The 26399-nt window shown below is 41.7% G+C and overlaps 2 protein-coding genes across 7 annotated transcripts in view; both read left to right on the forward strand.

The window, feature by feature from the left end:
* LOC100492173 (fibronectin type III domain containing 3A) overlaps positions 1–10084 on the forward strand; it is an 89074-nt gene extending 78990 nt beyond the window's left edge. For all 6 annotated transcript variants that reach the window (XM_018091725.2, XM_004911963.4, XM_004911964.4 and 3 more), the window contains 9 exons: positions 407–512; positions 634–809; positions 1744–1857; positions 1954–2103; positions 2191–2474; positions 3372–3584; positions 4712–4878; positions 5220–5347; positions 7315–10084. In XM_018091725.2, coding sequence (XP_017947214.2) covers positions 407–512; positions 634–809; positions 1744–1857; positions 1954–2103; positions 2191–2474; positions 3372–3584; positions 4712–4878; positions 5220–5347; positions 7315–7629 — 1653 coding nt within the window. In that variant the 3' untranslated portion in view covers positions 7630–10084. The remainder of the gene's footprint in view (positions 1–406; positions 513–633; positions 810–1743; positions 1858–1953; positions 2104–2190; positions 2475–3371; positions 3585–4711; positions 4879–5219; positions 5348–7314) is intronic.
* A 3972-nt stretch (positions 10085–14056) lies between these two features.
* Positions 14057–20221, forward strand: mlnr (motilin receptor). The gene is made up of 2 exons (XM_002935747.2): positions 14057–14963; positions 19870–20221. Exons 1-2 carry the CDS (start codon positions 14186–14188, stop codon positions 20184–20186), a joined length of 1095 nt encoding a protein of 364 aa, XP_002935793.1. The 5' UTR covers positions 14057–14185; the 3' UTR covers positions 20187–20221.
* Positions 20222–26399: the final 6178 nt, after the last annotated feature.

Raw genomic sequence — 26399 nt, forward strand, 5'->3', positions numbered from 1 at the left:
CCTATAGATGCAAACAAATATAGTTAAGCTTGGCACCTTATTGTCCCCTGTGTGAGGCCCATATCTGTCCAAAAAACAGGCAGATGTTGATCAGGCAGGTTTAATATTCCCATTGAGACAAGGAACATTGGCTTATTGATGTAGTCCTCACCCCGACAGCCTGCATCCTGTCAATGTGATCTGATTCTTCGATCTGAGGTCCGACTTCAAGCTGGGCATGTTGGGGAAAGATCCACTTGCTTGGCCAAATGAACATGTTTTTTTTTTCCATTTGTGGCAAGCTTAACCTGATTCAGTATATTAACAATGGAAAATTTCTTTGATCAATTGTGATTTACTATATTATTATTATTACTATAATGGCAATCACAGCTATAATGTACTTTTGTGTTTAATGGCTCTTTAGGTATCAGATACACTGTTAGTTCAGACTCCAGCGGTGTTCCCTGGGCCATGCCAGCCCCCCAGGCTCCAAGGCAGACCAAGAGCAAGAGAAGTGCAAATGAAATGGGGTATGAATGAATGAGGTTTTTTTTTTTATACACGTGTCTTCTTGCTTACATAGAGATGTAGCAAAGCTTTCAGCTGTGGCTTTCCAACATTTTCTGACTTTTACCTTCTTATTTTTAACAGCACCACCGCAGCTTGATGGTGGTTCCCCAGTCACGTGCTACAGCCTGGAGATGTCGTCTTCTGATGCCAGTGAGCATAGAGAAGTCTACCAAGGACCTGAACTGGAATGCACAGTGGCCAGTCTTCTTCCAGGGAAGGCGTACAGCTTTCGAGTGCGCGCTGCAAACAAAACTGGGGTACAGTTCTGCTACTGTCATTTTTCTAATTATGCAGAGAACACTGGATTCTGTAAACTAAACTTTGGCAAGGATTGTACAGTGTCTCAAATCCATTATTCAAAGCAAAATAAATATTGCATCATAGATTTTACACATAATTTTAGTTTATTGTGGTGCAGTGCAGAAAACATTTTGTTACAATACAGGATGAATTGGTGCAACAACGCTAGAAGAAAAACACAGGGAAGCAGATTTTTTCATATTTAATTTTTAAATTTCACACGAGGATAGCCATATTCTTCATTTCCCAGGGCACCACAGCCATGTGACCTGTGCTCTGATAAACTTCAGTCACACTTTACTGCTGAGCTGCAAGTTGGAGCAGCAGCCGATCAGCAGTATAATGGGATGGTAGCAAGATAGCAGCTCCCAGTAGGTATCAGAATAGCACTCAATAGTAAGAAATCCAAGTCCGGCTTGGGACTCCTCCAGTTACATGGGAGTAGGAGAAACAATAGGTTACCTGAAAGCAGTTCTAATATGTAGTGCTGGCTCCTTCTGAAAGCTCAGACTCAGGCACAATGCACTGAGATGGCGCCAACACACCAATATTACAACTAAAAAAAATAAATTTGTTGGTTCAAGAATAAAATTTTAAATGGTAGAGGGAATTATTTGCTATGTAAACAGTGTAATTTATAAATACAAAGTACACCATAAAAGTCGTGACAGAATCCCTTTTAAGGGCACTCCTGGTGTTGGCGGCCTAGCAACAGTGGGGGAAAAAAAGATTATTTTCCCCAACCGGAGTGCAGACTCTGGTGGGGGAAGAAAATTTAGGGTGATGGGTGCCCTCTAAGGGTTTATAGTAAGCCCTTAGGTGACAGCTGCTATTGTATCTCTGTGTCAATTTCTTTCAGTTCTCATTTATTTTTTTTGTTATGTTTTAAAGTTTGGTCCATTCTCTGAAAAGTGTGAAATGACAACAGCTCCAGGACCACCAGATCAATGTAGACCTCCTCAATTAACATGCAGATCTGCAACCTGTGTCCTTATACACTGGGAGGTAAAGCGAATATATAAAATGAATATGTACATGTGCGGGTTTGCTGCTACATCTCTTTGCAGGGAACAGATTCTTTCATTCACTTTTTGTTTGCAGGCCCCCAACAACAATGGAGCTGAGATTATGGAGTACCGGGTTGAATGGGGAGGCATGGAAGGGTGCATGCAGATCTGCTACTGCGGGCCTGGTTTTAATCATGAAGTTAAAGGCCTTTCGCCAGCAATTGTTTATTACTGCAGGGTTCAGGCAAGTTACAACTATATTCCTGTTATCACCACCAGAAAACTACCCATATATGAATTAAAGCATTATCTTTTTCTTTCTTGTTGCCAGGCTGTAAATATTGCTGGTGCGGGCCATTTTAGTGATGTGGTTGCATGTTTAACGCCGGCATCGGTCCCCGCTGCTGTGACAAGTTTGTGGGGAGTAAAAGAAGATGAAGTAAACAGTTCAAATTACTGTCCTTCCACTTGCCTTGCAATACAGTGGGAAAAACCATCTGATCATGGTTCAGAGATTACCACTTACAGCATAGACTATGGGGACAAGCAGCCGATTACTGTTTACAAAGCAACAAGCTACATTCTAGATAACTTACAGCCAGACACAACATACAGGTAAGCTGTCCAGGGTGCACTGTCCCACTTATTAAAGGATCAATGCTGCTGAAATGCCTGTGCCTGAATCTTTTTTTACATGTGGATCGCATAGCTGCTGACCTACAATGTTTTGGGGTTTTTTTGCATTTGCTAAAAGCTGTCTCTGATTCAGAAACAGTGTAGGATTCTCATTGTGGGTACCTGTTAATTTTAGCACTTGTTTTAAACCCAACTAATAGGCTCTATCCTTGAGTTCGTTTATTGTCACTGAGTTTTTATCCTGGGTCTCCTATAGTGTTAATATGTATGTTTAATGTGCAATTCCATCTTTGTTTCATCTTCAACCTTGTGTTTGGCCAGCTATTTCTGAATTACAGTTTTAAGGAGAAGGAAAGGTTCGGTGACTGGGGGGGTGCCAAATGTTGAACTAGATTGTAATCACTTACCTGATACCCCGAGCAAGTGCTCCTGTTAGCAGAAAACAGCACTGGCCCGAGGTACATGCGAACAAGCTTGCTTTTTTCTTTGCTCCACAGTAGAGTGAGAAGCTGAATGTAAAAAAAGACGGCCCCAGGATTTTGAAAAAAGAAGGGAAGAAGAGGAACCGCATGTACCCTGGGCCGGGGCAGTCTTTTTGCTAACAGGAGCACTAGCCAGGGGTATCAAGGGACTGATTATAATCTCGGGGGTGCCTAACTATTGGCACCCCCAGCAACTGAATCTTTCCTTCTCATTTAAGGATTCTGAGACTTGTAGTTCAGTGTTAACTGAAGAGCCAGAGACCAGTTGTTTATATTTGTGAACATGTGTTTTTTTTTTTCTTCATTCTGATTTGTCATTTGCAACGATAACAGCATCGACTTTTTTTTCTATCAAACCAAGCTTATTTCTCTTATTACTCTCACCCTTTCTCAGAATACGGGTTCAAGCCCTAAACAGCTTGGGAGCTGGTCCTTTCAGCCATTCTGTGAAACTGAAAACCAAGCCACTACCCCCAGAACCACCTCGACTGGAATGTGCGGTGTACAGTCACCAGAACCTTAAGCTGAAGTGGGGAGACGGTGCATCCAGGGCATTACCCACAGATTCCATTCAGTATCACCTTCAAATGGAGGATAAGAATGAAAGGTGAGGCTTCTAACATGGTGCCCCAAGGTCAGAGCTTTAGCTTCGTTTTATGGAACCTTGCGTGCAAGTTACCTTTTGCCCAGCTAACAACATTTACTATTACTACTACTAAAATGTATTGCTACCAGTATATAAGGCAATTCAAATCTCAGCTGTCAAGGTAACACGACCAGGCTGTTCTATTGTAGCATAACAAACACAGCAATAACACAGGCTTAATTAGCCAGGCCCTTAACAGGTTAAAGGTGGCCATACAAGCCTTCAATAGTGCCAGATCAAAATCTTTTAACCTGGCTGATCGACGAGACAACCAATATCCGCAGCCTTCGCAATATCTGTCGCCTTTTCGAGCCACCATACACACACGGCTTAAGTCTCACTACCTTCATTAGGGTGATGGCCCACGGAAACTTCAGAAAGCAAGGCAACGCATATGCCTTTCCACTAGCGATTTACTTTATTGCCAGTGGAAAGGAATTTCGGGGAGATTAGTCACCAGTGATATCCAAGAAAAAAAGTGGGCGACTAGTCTCCTCGTGGGCCATCACTCTTAAGGTTGCTCACAATTGCCTCAAAGTTATTTTTTTTGTTCCTGGCTTGTAGACACGTTTTGGAGGCACAGATTTACTAGGCTAGAAGCCCACATGGTGCTATTAGACTACCACAGCCCTTTTTGGGCTCTCCAAAACTTTTAACAAAAGATTGGGAACCCCTGGGTTAAAGCCTTCCACAGACACCATCTTTTGTTTTGTCGGAGAGAGAAATGAAAAATGAAATGGGATCAAAATCAGTTCAGTCAATTTCTGGTATAATTGGTGGCAGTCGCTCTGAATAGAACGTTAGCACTAAATGTTAGTTTTGCTGGGTTTTTTTTGTGGTTGGCCTTCGATTATATATATATGAAAACTAAATTGCTCTCCTTTAATCAAATTTACTTAAAGCTGACTAATATTGTAGTTAAAATCTTAGTTTGTATTTGGCCTTTTTAACTCTTTTCAGTCCAGTGCTTATTAATTAAGTTCATGGCCATGCTTTCTGGAAGGTATTATCTCTGTGCCAAAAGATACAGTGTTTAGCCAAAAAATCCACAGGTTTAAGAGTGGTCCCTACAACTTTTTCTTTTTCAGATTTGTATCCTTATATAGAGGACCATGTCAAACATACAAAGTACAAAGGCTCAATGAGTCCACGTCATACACATTTCGTATTCAGGCATGCAATGAGGCTGGTGAGGGGCCTTTTTCCTCGGAATATGTTTTTACAACTCCAAAATCACTTCCAGCTGCCTTGAAAGGTAGGTCAATACTTTTGTAGAAGTAAATAAGTACATTAGGGGTAATACCCAGAAACACCTGGTGACTGAGAGTAAAAATATCACACTGGTTTTTACTGAAAACGTGTAGTACAAAGTGCTAAAATAGATGCAAATACGTATACTAAAAACATTAAAACCAATGAAACGGGTAATCAATGCATGGAATGTTGCTCAGAATTACATTTTATAGCCTAGTGCAAAAAATGTTTTTTAATTTTTCCTAATATTTTCCTAATGAGATACTAGAAAAAGCAATGAATAAACTGAAATTCAGAAAGAATGCTCAAGTTATTGTGTTTTTCAATATCTGCCTTTGTAAGCTCCAAGAATTGACCGAATTAATGAACATACCTGTGATGTCACGTGGGAGTCCTTACAGCCAATGAAAGGAGATCCGATTATCTACATTTTGCAATTAATGGTTGGAAAAGACTCTGATTTTAAACAGGTATGTGACTGTAGATTCTTCTTTGCCTTTAAATGACCGCCAAAAGCTAGTCACATAGAGTGGTGACAGATGGACGTCTGTGCAAAAGCAGGCATAGAGGTCTGTCTGTTACAGCTCTGAGTGCAGCCAGTGTGCTTGCCCTTTAAATGACAAAAGGAGCAGAACCTAATGAATAGTTGCTATGGGATACTGCACCTGGGCAAATCAGTGCCTTTTATTACATGAAAGGTTGAAGCTGATTTGTTGTTCAAAGTGTAGCTCTTATGGTCACACTCTTGGCTGGATACAACCTGTGGTGTTGTACATGAAACTTTGGTACAAATATGCTTGCAAAAAGTTTTTTTTTAGGTATTGTGTTTCCCTTGAATTCTGAGAATCCCTCTGTAGAAGTCATTAAAATGTAGAATCGGTGAGGTGCTCTTTGCTGTGCAGGATTAGGAGGATGATTCCCAGCGTAATCTATCAACAAATGAATTGTAACTTCATTATAGGACAGATATGAGCATTGACTTCTTATAATGAAATTGAAATGATGCATTTACTCACCACTTGGTACAGGGTTGCACATTAACCCAATCTCCAACACCCACCTCCCCTATAGTCCTTTTTATTTTCTTGTGAATGTTGTAAATTTCTTTTTTTTCCTAATAGAATTAGATTTCAAATATATCACACTGCTAATGTTATTAACTCAGTAAGGTAACTCAGGTTTCCATTTAATTAACAAACAGGACATCCTGTGCTATAACCGTATTACTGTGTAAGTGTAATACGTGCTCAGCAAAACTTGTTTAAAGGCCAATGACTTGAGGGCTGGATTTAGGGTCATAGTCTTGGCGTTTTGAATTATTTCCTGTCTCTTCCAGCTTCCAGGGGGTTGCTGATGCTGGCAGCCAAATAACAATTGATCTTTGAGTTAGTTCCTTACCTCTGGAACTCTCCCTCAATCCCTCCGTAGGGAACAATCACTCACTCTTTTTAAGAAAAAGATGTTACCTTCTGGAGCACTAAAAACCATTATTTTGCCTATTCCTGCGCTCTAGGGCAAATGCCCATACCTGGTGCACTCTTACCTTCCAATTTGTGCCTGTATGTTACCCGAACACTTAGATTGTAAGCTCTACGGGGCAGGGACTTTCTTCCTACTGTGTCTCATACCACATGGCACTTATTCCCTGTGTATGTATACTTATTTATTGTATTTATTATAACACTTGTCCTCCCTGTGTGTAATTGTGTATTCTGTAAGATTGTACAGCGCTGCGTACCCTTGTGGGGCTTTATAAATAAAGTTATACATACATACATACATACATACATACATTGTTGGTTTTTTTATTGCTTAGCTTTATGTTCTGGCCCTCTGCCCTTCATATTCCAGTCTCTCGTTTAAACCACTGCATGATTGCTAGGGTAATTTGGACCATAGCAACAACGTAGCTGCTAAAATGTCAAACTGGAGAGTTGCTGGATATAAAGCTAAATCATTAAAAAAAACACAGATAAAAAAAAAAATAAAGACAAATTTCAGATTGTCTCAGAATAGCATTCTCTACAACATACTAAGGGCTAACAGTTAACTCAAAGGTGAACAACCCCCTTTAATGTTGCTGTTTCTCAGTAGATAGACTAAGGTTGCCAACCCTGTGGCCCTCTAGCTGTCCTTAATTTAAAGGTTTGATGGTCAGGTCTGTTCTTCATACACCATCTTATTGTTCAGCCTACTTATATTAATAACATTGATACCAAGAATCATAATGCACAGTACTTGTGTGTATTTGTGTGTGTTTGTCTATAATGCCAGTCAGTGTTCATATGCAGTGTGGCTGTGCCCAACATACTGGCACCTCCAGTTTCTTATTAAGACCTACTGCCAGTTGTGGTTGAGATTAGAAACCATTTAATTGTTTGCCAACCTTCTGTAACTTTGTAAAACCTACAGCCATCTGTATTTTCTCCCACTGCAGGTTTATAAGGGACCTAGTACATCATTCCGCCACTCTGCCCTCCAGCTAAACTGTGAATATCGTTTCCGTGTATGTGCCATTCGCCAGTGCCAAGATTCTGCAGGACATCAGGATCTCATTGGTCCATACAGTGCCACCGTCCTCTTCATTTCTCACCGAAGTGAAACCCAAACCAGCACCAACAAAGATACTGTGGAAACCACAAGGACAACACGGACGCTTAGTGACGAGCAGTGCGCTGCTGTCATCCTTGTGCTCTTTGCTACGTTCTCCATTCTGATTGCCTTTATCATCCAGTACTTTGTTATCAAGTGAGAGGATCCTATTTGACCTAATCCCACCCTGCTAATTTTTTTTTCTCTCCCCCTTTTTAATTGCACATCCCAAATAGGTTACAATTGTTTGTTCAGTATGTTCCATTACGAGAGGTGGCAGTTAGCACAGCATTGAGACTTCAGTAGCATGCCATATTTGCTAGCCACAATACTAAACCAGTAACCTGCAAAAGAAGGCACAACGTCTGCTGCCAGGCAGATCTCTATACTCAATGCTTTCACACTTACAATCATAACGGCTCCTTCCGTGGTGTCAGGATGGCAGTCGAGCAAGGGTAACATATTTACAGAGCTATTTTTGAAGGACACCCAAAGTGCTGCAACAAAACATTTACAAAAGGGGGGGATGCTGTGAAAGGTAACTTAGCGCTGTACTTCTACCTCCTCTGTGTCTTAACTTTACCCTTCTGCTGCCTGGTGCATTGCTCACTCCTGCTGGCTGTGGAAGAGCTTACAACTCAGGCAGAGAAATACAAAACTGGAAGTTCTAGAATAGTCTAAAAAAAAATGAATTTAAAAAAAAATGTTTAAAAAAAAAAAGATTTTAATATTTTTTTTCGTCAGAAAAGTATTGGCTGTAGCTGTTGATTGTATACTTAATAAAGTAGGGCACGGAATGGCATCATTCTGTTCAATACAACACTGGGGAAAAAGGAAATCAGGGCTAATGATAAGAAGGCAGACAATATATAGTGATTGGGAATGAGTTTTTTCACCTGTTTGCATCTTTTTTTTTTTTTTAATTGATGAAAAATAGTCATATTTTTCCTAGTAAGGTGAAAAATGAGGCACAGATAATGGCAATTGCGATGTAACATTTCCTTTCAGTTCCATGCCGGTGGCATTGTCTGCTTTAATAAAGCTAGGGCTCCCAAACTCCTGCTCTTCAGACTTTAGGCAACTGCAGTTCCCAGCAGCCTTAGCTGGAGGGTTACTGTAAGTGCAAAGCAAAGGGCCAGGAGTTAAGCTCCCTGCTTTTAGGCATTATGCCAAACCCCAGCCTCTCCAAAGGGTTAACCAGTATCATTTCCAGGGCTGTCTGCCGTGCATTTCTCCCAGGTTCTGGGAACAACATGGGGTAAATCATTAAGCCTTTAGCGCAGAAATTCAGGTATGTTCCAGCACTTTTATCTAAAGCATATGTAGGATAGGATGCTGTCATGTGTCCATTGCAAATAAGCTCCGTGCATTGCCTTTTTTATCCTCTCTTTTTGTTTCCCCTCACCAAAACCTAATGACAGAACTTTGTAATTTGCACCAAGAAACCTTTTAAGCTGCTTTATTCCTTGATAGATAAATGAATCTGATGTTTATTGTTCCGTCTGTCAAGATTCTGTACCAAATTGTTGTTTGCATGTAGTTACTGTTGCATAGAAGCACTTTGCATCATTCCTTGTTCTGTGAGCTTGCCATTCGTGAGTCGTTGGCCGGTCGGGCGGTCGGATTGATGTATGAACAGCTGCGTCAGCACCCACAAACTGCCAGCTTCCTAAAGCTTCTCTCTTAACTCACACTGTTCTGCTCACCTTTCCTCCTCTTCCCTTTCTTTTTAATTTATTGTACCAGAAATAGTGATTCACTAATCTTTCTTTTTAAGTTGTTTGAGGGTTTGCATTTTTTTTTTTAATTGAAAATAAGCACCTCTGTCGGTTTAAACAGCTGTATCATGCTTTGAAGATCTCCGAAGAATCGTAACTACAATAGAAGTGGGCATGTAATGTAATCGTTTCTGTGTCAAATTATCTGTGATGTAGAATATGTTTTGTTTCTTTTTGTTACAAGAAATTATAAACTTGGGTTTCTCCGATGGTAAAAATGCTCCGTCTTTGAAATGTGATGTGTGTTTACTTTTCTTTCATATATATATATATGATTTTTCCTTTTCCTCACTTTTTATGTATCAGCTAAACTGTTGTCACGGAACACATTGATAATGAACCAATTTTTTCCTAGAACATTCTACAGTGCCAAGTTTGGCCAGTATAAATGAGGTTTGTGTGTAGTTGCCCAAAAGTTTCCACGCGGTTGAATGTCTAAATATTAAAGAAAAAAAAATGGAGCGTCACTGCAGCGACCCTGTTGTGGCCTATGTTTTTCATAGTAAAAATTCAAATTAATTCCTATTTTTGATAGTAAATGTCATTTAATAGTGTATTTGCCATTAATCTCGGTGCAGGTTTCTGCAGTGAAAGGGGAAAATAAAAAAGCAGAAAATTTTTAATGTAAACTTAATTTTACCTCATACACTGTACATTCCAAAAGAAGAAATAAACTCTAAACTTTTTAAAATCTTATAGGTACACTACCAAACATATCACTATAAAGTGTGAAATGTCGGACTTCATACAAAGGAAATAAAATGTATAATCTCCTATAAACTATGTAGCAAAAAGTTCTGCAAAAATCAGTGGGAAATAAAAGATGTATCATTCTTTCTCCGCTTGTGCTCGTTTTTCTTACCTTTTAAAAGATATGACAAACAACAGCCACTGATAAGAAGGACATTACTGTTTAACAATATAAAGTTTAAGGGAAACTCTATGCAGTGCACCACCTAGAGTAGAATAATAATAGCCTCTGGGATAGCAGGTATAGTAGGGAGAGATGGTGCCTATAGTAGCAGTGGGATAATAGCCTCTGGGAAGGGACTGGGGCTGTGGGATAGCAGGTATAGTAGGGAGAGATGGTGCCTATAGTAGCAGTGGGGGGATAATAGCCTCTGGGAAGGGACTGTGGCTGTGGGATAGCAGGTATAGTAGGGAGAGATGGTGCCTATAGTAGCAGTGGGGATAAAAGCCTCTGGGAAGGGACTGTGGCTGTGGGATAGCAGGTATAGTAGGGAGAGATGGTGCCTATAGTAGCAGTGGGGGGATAATAGCCTCTGGGAAGGGACTGTGGCTGTGGGATAGCAGGTATAGTAGGGAGAGATGGTGCTTATAGTAGCAGTGGGATAATAGCCTCTGGGAAGGGACTGTGGCTGTGGGATAGCAGGTATAGTAGGGAGAGATGGTGCCTATAGTAGCAGTGGGATAATAGCCTCTGGGAAGGGACTGGGGCTGTGGGATAGTAGGTATAGTAGGGAGAGATGGTGCCTATAGTAGCAGTGGGGGATAATAGCCTCTGGGAAGGACTGGTGGCTGTGGGATTAGCAGGTATAGTAGGGAGAGATGGTGCCTATAGTAGCAGTGGGGGAGTAATTAGGCCTCGGGGTAAGGGACTGTGGCCTGTGGGATAGCAGTTGAAGTGGCGAGAGATGAGTGCCTTATAGGTAGCAGTGGATAATAGCCTTGGGAAGGGACTGTGGCTGTGGGATAGCAGTATAGTAGGGAAGATGGTGCCTATAGTAGCAAGTGGGGGCAGATAAATAGCCTCGCGGAAGGACTGTGGCTGTGGATAGCCAGTATAGTAGGGAGAGATTGTTTGCCTATAGTAGCAGGCTGGTGGGGATAATAGCCTTCTGGAGGGACTGTGGCTGTGGGATAGCAGTATAGCTAGGGAGAGATGGTGCCTATAGTAAGCAGGTGGATAATAGCCTCTGGAAGGGACTGTGGCTGTGGGATAGCAGGTATAGTAGGGAGAGATGGTGCCTATAGTAGCAGTGGGGGGATAATAGCCTCTGGGAAGGGACTGTGGCTGTGGGATAGCAGGTATAGTAGGGGGAGATGGTGCCTATAGTAGCAGTGGGATAATAGCTTCTGGGAAGGGACTGTGGCTGTGGGATAGCAGGTATAGTAGGGAGAGATGGTGCCTATAGTAGCAGTGGGTGGATAATAGCCTCTGGGAAGGGACTGTGGCTGTGGGATAGCAGGTATAGTAGGGGGAGATGGTGCCTATAGTAGCAGTGGGAATAATAGCTTCTGGGAAGGGACTGAGGCTGTGGGATAGCAGGTATAGTAGGGAGAGATGGTGCCTATAGTAGCAGTGGGTGGATAATAGCCTCTGGGAAGGGACTGGGGCTGTGGGATTGCAGGTATAGTAGGGAGAGATGGTGCCTATAGTAGCAGTGGGGATAATAGCCTCTGGGAAGGGACTGTGGCTGTGGGATAGCAGGTATAGTAGGGAGAGATGGTGCCTATAGTAGCAGAGGGGGATAATAGCTTCTGGGAAGGGACTGTGCCTGTGGGATAGCAGGTATAGTAGGGGAGAGATGGTGCCTATAGTAGCAGTGGGGATAATAGCCTCTGGGAAGGGACTGTGGCTGTGGGATAGCAGGTATAGTAGGGAGAGATGGTGCCTATAGTAGCAGAGGGGGGATAATAGCTTCTGGGAAGGGACTGTGCCTGTGGGATAGCAGGTATAGTAGGGGAGAGATGGTGCCTATAGTAGCAGTGGGGATAATAGCCTCTGGGAAGGGACTGTGGCTGTGGGATAGCAGGTATAGTAGGGGGAGATGGTGCCTATAGTAGCAGAGGGGGGATAATAGCTTCTGGGAAGGGACTGTGGCTGTGGGATAGCAGGTATAGTAGGGAGAGATGGTGCCTATAGTAGCAGTGGGATAATAGCCTCTGGGAAGGGACTGTGGCTGTGGGATAGCAGGTATAGTAGGGAGAGATGGTGCCTATAGTAGCAGTGGGATAATAGCCTCTGGGAAGGGACTGTGGCTGTGGGATAGCAGGTATAATAGGGAGAGATGGTGCCTATAGTAGCAGTGGGATAATAGCCTCTGGGAAGGGACTGTGGCTGTGGGATAGCAGGTATAGTAGGGAGAGATGGTGCCTATAGTAGCAGTGGGATAATAGCCTCTGGGAAGGGACTGTGGCTGTGGGATAACCCTTCTGGTATGGGTCAGTAAAAAAGCCTAACAGATTCTGTAGGTGATTAGCTAATAGTTTGAGTATGTTAGTAGATTTTAGTCTATAGTTTTGACGTAAGTGCCTGTAGCCTTCTTAGAAATCATGCTATTATACGTTGGTTATATGAGGGTACAGCCCTGCACAGCATGTGTAACACAGCAGCAAGGAAAGTGATGAGGTGGGGGGATTCCCAGTTTCTGTCTCTTCTTTAAAGGGATTGCTATTTAGCTTCTGGCTCTCTTATGAGATGGGAGTGTGGCATATCAAGCTGTATGTACCATGCTCAGTACATTTGCACTTTGTATGAGTGGGCTTCATTTCTTTTTTTGTTTTTTACCCCAAACTATTTGCCTGCTTTATTGCTTTTGCTGTATTGGGACACTATCAGTCTTTCTTATATCCAATACACAGTTTGGATGTTACTACTAGCTGAGTATAACTGCTGGGGGGGACTTACAAGGTACAGGTATGGGACCCCTTATCCAGAAAGTTCTGAATTACAGAAAGGCCATCTCCCATAGACTCCATTTTAATAAAATAATTCTCATTTTTAAAAATGATTTCCTTTTTCTCTGTAATAATAAAACAGTACCTTGTACTTGATCCCAACTAAGATATAATTAATCCTTACTGGAGCCAAAACAAGCCTATTGGGTTTAATTACTGTTCAAATAATTTTATTAGCAGACTTGAGGTAGGAGATCCAAATTACAGAAAGACCTCTCATCTGGAAAACCCCAGGTCCCGAGCATTGAGGTTCCATACCTGTATAACTAACACACACACACAAAATAGGAAGGTTTGTACTTGTTCTACTGTATACAGCAATGTATTGAGGCTATGGTGGCCCTTTAAATGCAGTTCTCTAGTGCTCTGAGAGTAGCATTGTCTGTTCCAGATATCGCTGTTGCTGTTGTCCACCTGGTGTAAAATAATCACTGCTTGAATAAAGAGTAGTGTCACTTATTTTTAGAAACCAAAATTATCATCATCATTTATTTAGCCATAAGTATTCAGTATAAATTCTCAGCATATTCATGTAAACAAGCAACAAGTCACATACACCCCAGCTCGGGCTTTTACACCTTCCAGCATCCCCAGTGTATATGGGGACCCCTATAGGGCACTTTTAAATGCCCTGATAAAGTTACCCTTCTGGCAACAACTTTTAAATGCTACATCTGCTGTGCTGTGGATTCATTCTAGTTATATCAAGCCAAATGGAAGATTCCCACTACATCACAGCCATTATTAAATGTTTTTCTTGTTCATTTCCCTAGAGAACGATGTTCCTTCAGCAAATTTCCTAAAATCATTAGAATCTATTTATTTTCAGTAATAATCGGTCCCCGGAGGCAGTAGCCACAGGGCTCTCTAAAGGCTTCTGTGATCAAAGGAGGAAACCAAATCAGTAGGAGTCAAACCCACATGGCCATGCATTTTGCATAGAAAACAAAGAGTGGCAGAGATAACATAGAATGTAAGAGGTTAATGCAGGAGAGAATCAATAAGGCAGTTGGGTTAGCCAATGCTGGAACTGCTACTGATGCGCTACGGACTCCAGAGCACAGTATGACCAGGTAAAGTAAAGCTCCCTGCTCCATGGTGCACCTTCTGCCCATAGGTAGCCTTTCCATACAGGATCAGATAAATCTGGGCTCCTGAAAGCTGCGTGTTTGATCAGCCCTCCCAGCTCGGTTGGGGAAGCCTGCTTTGCTGCTCACATATCATTTAATTCAAAGGATGAAGAATGATTCAAGTTTTGACAGTGGAGGAGGCAACTGGGACTATGATGACATTCCAGAATGTACTGAGTACCTGTGTTCATTTTTTCCCATCACTACTCTCATCCCAGTAACCATTGTGCTGCTCATTGTAATGGTTGTCGGTGTTATAGGGAACACAATCACCATCCTCATCATCAGGAGATACAAAGAAATGAGGACAACCACCAACTTTTATTTGTCCAGCATGGCTATGTCTGACCTGATCATCCTGCTCAGCTTACCCTTTGATCTGTACCGACTCTGGAAGTCCATGCCGTGGATATTTGGAGGGTTTTTGTGCAGATTTCTACATTTTATCAGTGAGGGCTGCACATATTCTACCATCCTGCACATCACAGCCTTGAGCATAGAAAGGTATTTAGCTATCTGTTTCCCTCTGAAATCCAAAGTCCTCATCACCAAGACGAGGGTGAAGTGTGTCATCGTGTTTCTGTGGGTTTTTGCCCTATTATCAGCAGGACCCTTTTATTTTGTGGTTGGGATTGCTCAGATGTACAATATTACCAATGACTCGGACACCGGCTGGGAGTGTAGGTATACTTTCTATGCAGTCCATTCAGGGCTTCTCAATGTCATGATGTGGGTGACCACCACCTATTTCTTCATCCCCATGTTTTGCTTGATCATCCTTTATGGCTTCATAGGCAAAAAGTTATGGAAAAGCCAAAATAGCATAAGAGGCCGTAACACAGCACAGAGAGACAAATCCCACAGACAAACCATGAGGATCCTTGGTGAGTATGACTGCATTAAAATGTATAGCATGATGGGAACTACTATAGGCAGTGATATTGTAGTGAGTTGCTATCAATATACTCTCCACAGGCTTAGTACAAAGCAATAGAATGTAACAACAGGACCTGTTTTTAGCCCTGGGTTTGGCCCTGTACACAGTGGGAACAAGAGATAAGCAGCTATAGGTAAGAAGAGTCACTGGGGCACAACAGCTGCTACTGGTAATTCATCAATGTTTAGATGGTTGCAGGTTATGCATCCGTCCAACCAGAGATTTATCCTTACCGCTAATATAGGCACCATCTCTCCCTACTATACCTGCTATCCCACAGCCACAGTCCCTTCCCAGAGGCTATTATCCCCCCACTGCTACTATAGGCACCATCTCTCCCTACTATACCCACTATCCCACAGCCACAGTCCCTTCCCAGAGGCTATTATCCCCCCACTGCTACTATAGGCACCATCTCTCCCTACTATACCTGCTATCCCACAGCCACAGTCCCTTTCCCAGAGGCTATTATCCCCCCCACTGCTACTATAGGCACCATCTCTCCCTACTATACCTGCTATCCCACAGCCACAGTCCCTTCCCAGAGGCTATTATCCCCCCACTGCTACTATAGGCACCATCCCTCCTACTATACCTGCTATCCCACAGCCCACAGTCCCTTCCCAGAGGCTATTATCCCCACTGCTACTATAGCACCATCTCTCCCTACTATACCTGCTATTCCCACAGCCCCAGTCCCTTCCCAGAGGCTATTATCCCCATGCCTACTATAGGCACCATCTCTCCCTACTATACCTGCTATCCCACAGCCACAGTCCCTTCCCAGAGGCTATTATCCCCCCACTGCTACTATAGGCACCATCTCTCCCTACTATACCTGCTATCCCACAGCCCCAGTCCCTTCCCAGAGGCTATTATCCCCCCACTGCTACTATAGGCACCATCTCTCCCTACTATACCTGCTATCCCACAGCCACAGTCCCTTCCCAGAGGCTATTATCCCCCCACTGCTACTATAGCACCATCTCTCCCTACTATACCTGCTATCCCACAGCCACAGTCCCTTCCCAGAGGTATTATCCCCCACTGCTACTATAGGCACCATCTCTCCCTACTATACCTGCTATCCCACAGCCCCAGTCCCTTCCCAGAGGCTATTATCCCCACTGCTACTATAGGCACCATCTCTCCCTACTATACCTGCTATCCCACAGCCACAGTCCCTTCCCAGAGGCTATTATCCCCCCACTGCTACTATTAGGCACCATTCTCTCCCTACTATACCTGCTATCCCACAGCCACAGTCCCTTCCCAGAGGCTATTATCCCCCACTGCTACTATAGGCACCATCTCTCCCTACTATACCTGCTATCCCACAGCCACAGTCCCTTCCCAGAGGCTATTATCCCACTGCTACTATAGGCACCATCTCTCCCTACTATACCTGCTATCCCACAGCCACTGTCCCGTCCCAGAGGCTATTATCGCATCACCCCCCCCGCGGGAACTGCTCATGGTGCAGGGGCACGGTGGCCGACCGGGTTGCCTAGGGTGCACAGTTGGCTTGGCCCGCCCCTGTACTACAGTTCCCTCAAAAATTCTCTTATTCCCCTTGCCAATAAAATGTAGCCATGTGATCAAAAGCTTTCCCACACATTAATAGCCAACAACAGCTATTCTGGGGCCCTCTGGGTGCAATGTGGGGAGGGTTCTGTAGTTCACATTTGTTTTTCATCTGTTCATTTCAGGGCAGGGTTTGATATATACCAAGTACTGCATTTTTCTTGATTATTATTACTGAAAACCACACAATTATGGTGGCTATATAATGGTAGAGCCATTTGGATTATAACACTGATATCTGTTATGCACTACAAATCATAATAAACATCAGAAATGTTCTAACAGTGATTCTCAACCTGCAAATCTCTGGCTGGGACCAAAAACATGTATGTGGCTAATGAAAAGCATGTGGCCTGGTGTAGTGCAGCAGTTCAGCGTTTCCATGCCAACATGCAGCTCCAACTAGAAAAAACATCTTAATGGAGCTGAGGAACAGGGGCTAAGGGTCAGGGCAAAGGGCTTCATAGGCACAAAGCATTTGAGACTTTACATTTGAAATTTAGGACAATTGTAGTTTATTATGGAAATATTTGTTTATATTTACATTTTTGTCTATGCATTTGCCTAACAGAAATATAAAGTAAAGTAACTTTTTTACTTTTTGCATTAATTTGCCAACTTTCTGGCTCCGTTTGCTCTTTAAAGCTGGTCAGTCATGTTTAGATCTGTTTTCAGGGTGGGGTGCCCCCTAGCGGAATTATCTTTTGTCAGAGTTATGGCTAATGTTCTATTCCTAGCAACTTTGCAATTTGTCTTCATTTTATGTTAGAGTTTTTTTTTATTATTATTTGCATTCTCCTTCTTCTTTTGATTACTTATCTTATTATTCAGGCCCTCTCCGATTCATATTCCAGTCAAACCACTGCCTGATTGCTAGGATAAATAAGACCCTAGCAACCAAATAGCTGCTGAAATTCCAAACTAGAGAAGTTAAATAACTGACCCACAAAAAATGTTAAAAAAAAATGAAGACTAATTGCAAATTTTCCTAAAATATCAATGTCTACATCATACTAAAAGTTAATTTAAGTCAAACATCCTCTTTAAGGCATGGTCCAATATTTGTACAAATTGCTTTAAAGGAATTGTACCCCTGAACAATGTTTATCTTATATGTAAAACCCTGCTTTTGGATGGGTTGAACTTGATGGACTCTGGTCTTTTTTCAACCCTATAAAACCATTTTTATAAATATATACTTTTCCAGTAGTTTGTCCCATTGTATAGTCACTTAATAGAAAATTGCTATTTTAAGCACTAAGGGCTGCCCCCTGGTCTGTATAATTCACAGTGCACACAAACAAACCAAGGGCACACATACGTGTTAGGTCACATCAGCCAATGAATTGGCAGAACTCTGTTTTATAGTTCTACACTTCATCCTGTTACAGTCAGAGCTGCATTATTCCCTGGCAGCTGATCTCTGAGGGAGCACCCAGCCCATCACTAAATGGTGGCTCAGGGGAAAAGATATAAATATATATATATATATATATATATATACAGTGGTGTGAAAAACTATTTGCCCCCTTCCTGATTTCTTATTCTTTTGCATGTTTGTCACACAAAATGTTTCTGATCATCAAACACATTTAACTATTAGTCAAAGATAACACAAGTAAACACAAAATGCAGTTTTTAAATGAGGGTTTTTATTATTTAGGGAGAAAAAAAATCCAAACCTACATGGCCCTGTGTGAAAAAGTAATTGCCCCCTGAACCTAATAACTGGTTGGGCCACCCTTAGCAGCAATAACTGCAATCAAGCGTTTGCGATAACTTGCAACGAGTCTTTTACAGCGCTCTGGAGGAATTTTGGCCCACTCATCTTTGCAGAATTGTTGTAATTCAGCTTTATTTGAGGGTTTTCTAGCATGAACCGCCTTTTTAAGGTCATGCCACAACATCTCAATAGGATTCAGGTCAGGACTTTGACTAGGCCACTCCAAAGTCTTCATTTTGTTTTTCTTTAGCCATTCAGAGGTGGATTTGCTGGTGTGTTTTGGGTCATTGTCCTGCTGCAGCACCCAAGATCGCTTCAGCTTGAGTTGACGAACAGATGGCCGGACATTCTCCTTCAGGATTTTTTGGTAGACAGTAGAATTCATGGTTCCATCTATCACAGCAAGCCTTCCAGGTCCTGAAGCAGCAAAACAACCCCAGACCATCACACTACCACCACCATATTTTACTGTTGGTATGATGTTCTTTTTCTGAAATGCTGTGTTACTTTTACGCCAGATGTAACGGGACACGCACCTTCCAAAAAGTTCAACTTTTGTCTCGTCGGTCCACAAGATATTTTCCCAAAAGTCTTGGCAATCATTGAGATGTTTTTTAGCAAAATTGAGACGAGCCATAATGTTCTTTTTGCATAAAAGTGGTTTGCGCCTTGGAAATCTGCCATGCAGGCCGTTTTTGCCCAGTCTCTTTCTTATGGTGGAGTCCGTGAACACTGACCTTAATTGAGGCAAGTGAGGCCTGCAGTTCTTTAGATGTTGTCCTGGGGTCTTTTGTGGCCTCTCGGATGAGTTGTCTCTGCGCTCTTGGGGTAATTTTGGTCGGCCGGCCACTCCTGGGAAGGTTCACCACTGTTCCATGTTTTTGCCATTTGTGGATAATGGCTCTCACTGTGGTTCGCTGGAGTCCCAAAGCTTTAGAAATGGCTTTATAACCTTTACCAGACTGATAGATCTCAATTACTTTTGTTCTCATTTGTTCCTGAATTTCTTTGGATCTTGGCATGATGTCTAGCTTTTGAGGTGCTTTTGGTCTACTTCTCTGTGTCAGGTAGCTCCTATTTAAGTGATTTCTTGATTGAAACAGGTGTGGCAGTAATCAGGCCTGGGGGTGACTACAGAAATTGATATTGAAATTAAAAATTGAAATTGATAAACCACAGTTAAGTTATTTTTTAACAAGGGGGGCAATCACTTTTTCACACAGGGCCATGTAGATTTGGAGTTTTTTTTCTCCCTTAATAATGTAAACCTTCATTTAAAAACTGCATTTTGTGTTCAATTATGTTATCTTTGACTAATAGTTAACGGTTTTTGATGAGCAGAAACATTTAAGTGTGACAAACATGCAAAAGAATAAGAAATCAGGAAGGGGGCAAATAGTTTTTCACACCACTGTATTACAGTTTGGTGAGATTCTTTCTCAGTCAGTTTTTAGGGTATAAATCTGTTGGTAAGTATTCATTTTGGAGTAATTTTTGAATTTCCATTCCTAATTTCGCTGTTTGTTTCTCTCTTTTTTTTTTAAAGCGGTGGTGGTCCTGGCTTTTATAATCTGCTGGCTCCCGTTCCACATTGGAAGAATCGTATTTGCAAACACGGAAGGCTATGAGATGATGAAATTTTCCCAGTATTTTAATGTAGTTGCCATTCAGTTGTTTTATCTCAGTGCCTCCATCAACCCTATATTGTATAATCTAATTTCTAAGAAATACAGGAGTGCTGCCTACAAACTGCTCAGACCCAGCACGGCTAAAAAGAAGACATATAATACAATTAAAAATGACACTGGAGATAAAACAGAAAGCAGTGCTTGTGTCCATAATGAATTTGTTACTCACATATGAGATAGCAGTCATTTAAGGGTATATTTATCAAAGAGTGGAACTAAAGCTTGCCAGTATGCACTGGGCTCCCCCAAAGTTTGTTTGACGGGGGGTGCTGTCAAGTTATACCACTGGACAGGCTTGCAGTTTGGTGGGTCGTGGCAAGCTCTAGTTGCACTTCTTGATATATGCCCCATAATGATATATATGCCCCCACTATATCTAAATAATAAGGGGCTGATTTAATAATTTTCAAGATCAGGTTTTAAATTTCATTTTTTCAACAGAAAATCAGGAAAAATAAAAATCTCTCCTCCTAAAACCTGCAAAGACGCAGGTTTTAGAAATCACGTGGGGAAAAAAGACTTTCTATATTTTATGAATTGTAGTAAAATGAGATCCAAAAAAATTAACAAATCAGCCCCTTGGAATGTTATGAACAATATAATAAAGCTAAAAATAGTACACAACCTGCATCTCATGTGACATGTGAAAAATCAAACATTATTATTCAACTGTTATCACGTGGTTGTTAATAGGGCTATTCTAAATACGTATATTCTCAGTAAGGGCTCATACTCACAAGCGTTTGCTTTTGCGCTTCCCTCCGTTGTGTCCCTCTGTGTTACACTGCAGGAAGCACAGAAACAAATCCATCTATTCTTCCTATTGTGCCCTTATTTGCATGGGTGCATGTAAATGCCGAATGCAGGTGGAACATAGCATGTTGCATCCCACCGGCGTTTAGCGCTTAACATTCACCTTTGTGAGTTCATAAACCCAACTGAATATCATAATGAGGGGTGTATTTTCCCTTTAATAATACAGAGAACAAAAAGGCACAAACAGAAATTGCAGTTACATTTGCAAAAATACTTTAACATCACTTAATTGTATCAACATATTGTTAGAACATTTTTAGAATTACCATTGCTTTAATTTTGCAATTATATATTATTAGCAGCATGCTGACTTATATGCACACACCAAGGGGCACATTTACTTACTCACGAACGGGCCGAATGCGTCCGATTGCGTTTTTTTCGTAATGATCGGTATTTGGCGATTTTTCGGAAAATTGTCGCAACTTTTTCGTTGCCATTCCGAATGTTGCGCAAAATCTGGCGATTTTTTTCGTAGCGTTACTACTTTTTTCGTAGCCTTCGCGCCGAGTACGAAAGATTCGGATTCATTCAAGCTGCAGTATGGTGACTTTTCTTGGGCCAGGTTGGAGCTGCAGGGTGCCATTGAGTCCTATGGGAGGCTTCCAAAATCATGCTAAGTCTGAAAGTTTCGCCCGCCGCTTACGAGCGCTCAATATGAAAAAGTCGCGACAAGATATGAGCGCATCGTAATGGCTACGAAAAACTCACGTTTTTTCGCGCAAATCATATTGGTAATGAAAAAGTCGCAACAATTTCCGAAAAGTCGTAAAGGCGCAGAAAAAATCGCTAAAAATACGAAAAAGTCGCAAAATGTTCGTTTTCCAACCGGAATTTTTCCAATTCGGATTCGTAGGTTAGTAAATGTGCCCCCAAGACTATACAATACACTGGCAGATATCCTGCAGTGACAGATTAGGTTTTCAAACATGACTGATCTACAAAGAGACTGATATCCTTTGTGTGTATCCTTTGTGAAAGGGCAATGTGTTTTTGCATAATATTTGTAAGACAGGAATATTGATTTTTTTTTTGTGTTTAACCATTTGGGCTGAATACATATTAATATATTTTGTATCTTTTTGTAAACATGAAAGGGCTGGATTTATGTTACATGTAAATGCATCAATTGGAAGAAAAGGATTGAACTGCACAATAGAGAAGAACAGGGGTGTGCACCCTATAGGCAACGTGTTATTACTATTAACTGCTTATGACTGCATTCAGCCTTTAGAGTGAAGACACACGGACTACTAGTAGCAGCTACTTGTCGTAGCTACTAAAATAGAAAATGCTGATCATTTACTGATATTTGTCTCCATGTGTGTTTTAGCAGAGGCAATACTCAGTATTGTCTATGGCGGGGTATTTTCTGGCGTTTAGTAGCCGTGAAAAAGTAGATGCTACTAGTAGCTCAGTGTGTCTTCACCCTTAGCCAGACAAGCAGGAATAGATGCTGAAGTGCCAGGTGCTGTAAGAGAGCAGGACATTTTCAGTATGTGATCACTTGAATAGTGCTAAAGAGAGAAAACATCATTCTTCCCGGTGCTATAACTGCTTCATTGTGCACATAAACACTCTGTGATATCTAGGGCTGACATTCTTTCAAAATGTCACTTTGCATTAAAATGAAAACTGAGATAACACTTAATGGGCTGTTTTAGGTACAAAACTAGGGGTAGGCAGTACTTCAGACATGTGTGAGTGGTGTACAAGCATGGTGTGGGGTATGAAGCGAGCAGAGGGGGGATTCGAGCAGCAGGGGGTGGGTTGTGGGAGCGGGGATCAGCAGAGGGAGGGCATGGAATGATCACTGGGCCAAATAGCATTGGCTGGTGTTGGGTTCCCATACTACTTTGTCTGGCTTGTGCTGTTTTTAACAAATAAATTAGGTTGTTAACTAAAGACATATGACTCCTATAAGCACTACAACCAGTCCTTGTAAAGATACTCTGTAGTATCACACATAGCCAACCAGACACTGTAAATCTGAAAGCACTCAGTCTGGCAAATCAACATCTTTATCTGTATAGAAATGTACATGTGGTGTCATGTCTGGCCAACCAACAGTTGTGTACATTAAGGTACTTTTATCACTTATGGCCAACCAACTCCTTCAACTATACATTAATACCCTCTGAGGAATGACTTACGGCCAGGCAACACCCAGAACTATTCATGAATGTATTCCATTGTATAATGTCTAGCACGCCAGTGCCTGTAAATATACACAAATCTTCTATGTGTTGTCACACAGAACAAACAAATGCCTGTAGCAAGATACAGTCACATCATAAGTGTAAACAAGTGAAATGGACCTTATGTTAATGTTAAAGGAGACATATCCTATAAAAATTAAGAATGTACCAGTGAATTATACTCCTCTAGATATAGAAGGATTGTGCTTTAAAAAATTGTGTTTTGAACTTATTTATTGAGAAATTCCACCAAAACCCCACTAGTCCCGCCCATCTGTTCCACTTCCTGCTGGCTGAATTCTCTGGATGTGCAGGGGAGCTGGCGGCTCTCAGTACACTGCACTGTAGGATAGGAACCAATCAGCAGCTAGGCTGACCTGATAGGGAACTGAAGCCTGTCTTTGCTTGTGTGAGTGCAGGGCTGTGATTGGCTCTCCCCCTCCTGCTATGCTTCTGGCAGGGACCGTTAGGACACGCCCACTCTTCATTTCAAACACAGACAGAGAAGTGATAGGATCTATACGGAGCTCCAATAAAGGGGCCATTTTTACAGATAGGATTAGTTTTTAGCACAAAGTGAAACCAGCACCGTATATTATTCATAATTGCCTACAAAATTAGGGTTTTTTCCCATTTCCCATCCAATATGTCTCCTTTAACTGTACAAAGTATGTTTCCCAGAGATAAAATGGTCTTTCAAAGGCTAGACTGCTTACGGTAAGGGCTTCTTATTTCACTGAATAACTTCTCCCAAATTGGTCACATTTATTTCCCAAATTGCTACTGATGCCTGTATTAATTGATTCAGTCTAGGTTACAAAATACATCATTTCTTTTATTAGGCTAATTAACAAACTGTTCACAAAATATTTGGTTAAATACAGTCTATTAAAATGGTCTATCTATTAAAGGCTGGACAGCATATGATTTCATGGGGGGGGCAACAATGTCAACTATTGAGGAATGTGCCAAGATATGTATATTAGTGTTCTCTGGAGCATCCTTTTGGCAAACTGGATCATTGCCCTTATCTGTACATTAATATTATTCTAATATACTATACTCTGTGCAGCTGTGGTATCATTTCTGTAATAAACCATACAATACATGCAATCGCTGGAACCACTTCTGTCTAGCCATTTTTTTTAAACATGTATGAATCTGTTACCTGGAATACATGGGACCCTCTGCTAAATGCTGACTTGATGAAAAAGTAAAAGGAAATTAGCAATTTTTGTTAACAAGTGCCTTTTTCCCAATAGGAACTTGCTGAACAAATGTTAATGAAAATGTGGGCATCAACTTTAAGGCCACTAATGTTACCACAGATTTGGATTTATGTAGCTTAGTACTAAGTAGTTTCATTTAGGACATCTTCCAGCTACTTATGGGCAAAGGCACCAAAGAAGGGGCTTATCCACAAAACCTTTGCAAAATCTCAGTCTGGAGAGTCTTTGCTTGAATGGAATTATACACAAGAGTTTTTCCCTGAAAGTATTGAGCATCTATTTATTTTCTGGCTGTAGTTTCACCTCAGGCAGTTGGGCTTTGTGTGTGTAATAGTACAGGTATGGGATCTATTAACCAGAATGCTTGGGACCTAGGAGTTTGCCTGATTTTTTTGTAATTTGGAGCAACTGTCTGCTAAAAAGAATTTATTTATTAAAAAATCAAAAAACAAAACACAACAGGATCTTTTCCTAAAAATATGGATTTATGAATCAAGAACAAGGCTCTGTATAACTATAATTATGACAAAGCAAAAGAACATTTGTAAAAAATGAAGACCTTTTTGTAAAATCAGCCCCTATGGCAAATAGCAATTTGGTTTCCAGATAATATTAATTATGTGCCATGGCATGGACCAATGAATAAGTTTTACATTGACAAACCAAAGAATCCCCTACATAAATTGTACCCTAAAAGGCTAATTTCCAAATTTGATGCTAATTCATAAATGAAATCTGGATCCAATCGCCATGTTTTTTTCTACCCCGAACGCAGCCCCATAATCTCAACATAATAGCAGGTGGCGCTTAGTAGTGTCCCCTACAAATAATCTGCCATCTTGGGAAATAGTAGGTGGCGCTTAGTAGTGTCCCCTACAAATAAGCTGCCATCTTGGGAAATAGCAGGTGGCGCTTAGTAGTGTCCCCTACAAATAAGCTGCCATCTTGGGAAATAGCAGGTGGCGCTTAGTAGTGTCCCCTACAAATAAGCTGCCATCTTGGGAAATAGCAGGTGGCGCTTAGTAGTGTCCCCTACAAATAAGCTGCCATCTTGGGAAATAGCAGGTGGCGCTTAGTAGTGTCCCCTACAAATAATCTGCCATCTTGGGAAATAGCAGGTGGCGCTTAGTAGTGTCCCCTACAAATAAGCTGCCATCTTGGGAAATAGCAGGTGGTGCAACTTTTGTTTTTTTCTGCATTTGTTAGGGGATGGCTTTAGGTTTAGGCACATACAATGAAATAATTTTATAAGCATTTAAATGGTCTTTATCCATCTGTTTTGCACAGGGCCACTGGTTGGGTTAGGGTTATCCATCACTTGCAGTAAAGCTTTCTTGGGGGAAGTTTTTTAGGCAACGGATCCCCCTACCCCCTCCGCTGTGTCTCCTACCGGTCTAACCAAAAATGACACAGAGACTTCTTATGTTGGCAAAAATCTGTGGAGTTCACATTTCTTTATTTAAACAAAAAACTTAAAAAACTAGGTGCACCCTGACCACCAGCTGCGGCTCCTATCTTAGCAGAAAACCATGGGCCCGCTGCTCATACCATAGCAAACAGCTATTTTAGGGAGAAGGGATCATCAGGCAGAGCACCCTCTGCCGGCCGACCAATCTGTAGCCCATCCTCCTGCTCCCCATCATGTGCAATAATGGCGCTAACCCAGCCTCTCGCGTGACTCAGACAAGACCGTGCAGTCAAAGTCTGCTCCACACTCATTACTTCCCAAGGGTAGGCCTGCACTTCACTGAGAAACCACCGTTTTCCTGGAGCCGCTCTGTTGCCTCATACTTGGAGCCGCAGCTGTGCCCTGGGAGCACCGACATGACCTACACAGATAATAGTACCCCAGAGGAAGGTGAAAAAATCAGGTGCTCTCAGCCAATTAGCAACCTGATGAAAAAATTCCTTCCTGACCCCTTCCAGGCGATCGGTCCGCAGGACCCTGGAGCACCTTCTTTCTTATATTTCTTCTTCACCTGGGCTGGGAAGGTGGGAGAAAGAAAAAACAAGTCATCTGTTTCCTCTTTGTTTTCATTCTATTTTATTACATTTCCACTTTGTGCAAGTGAGTTGCAGCTATGGAGGAATCCCTGTAACATGCACCAAGTACAAGCTCACAGTTCCCTTGCCTCAGTCTGAGTA

The sequence above is a fragment of the Xenopus tropicalis genome, chromosome 2 (assembly GCF_000004195.4).
Source record: "Xenopus tropicalis strain Nigerian chromosome 2, UCB_Xtro_10.0, whole genome shotgun sequence".
In the NCBI taxonomy this organism is placed as follows: Eukaryota; Metazoa; Chordata; class Amphibia; order Anura; family Pipidae; genus Xenopus; species Xenopus tropicalis.

Bases quoted from the DNA above. Each gene is read 5' to 3' on its own strand.
- mlnr (XM_002935747.2), top strand. From the start codon at position 14,186: ATGAAGAATGATTCAAGTTTTGACAGTGGAGGAGGCAACTGGGACTAT. The intron at 14,964-19,869 runs GTGAGTATGACT...TTTTTTTTAAAG, and splicing joins ACAAACCATGAGGATCCTTG to CGGTGGTGGTCCTGGCTTTT.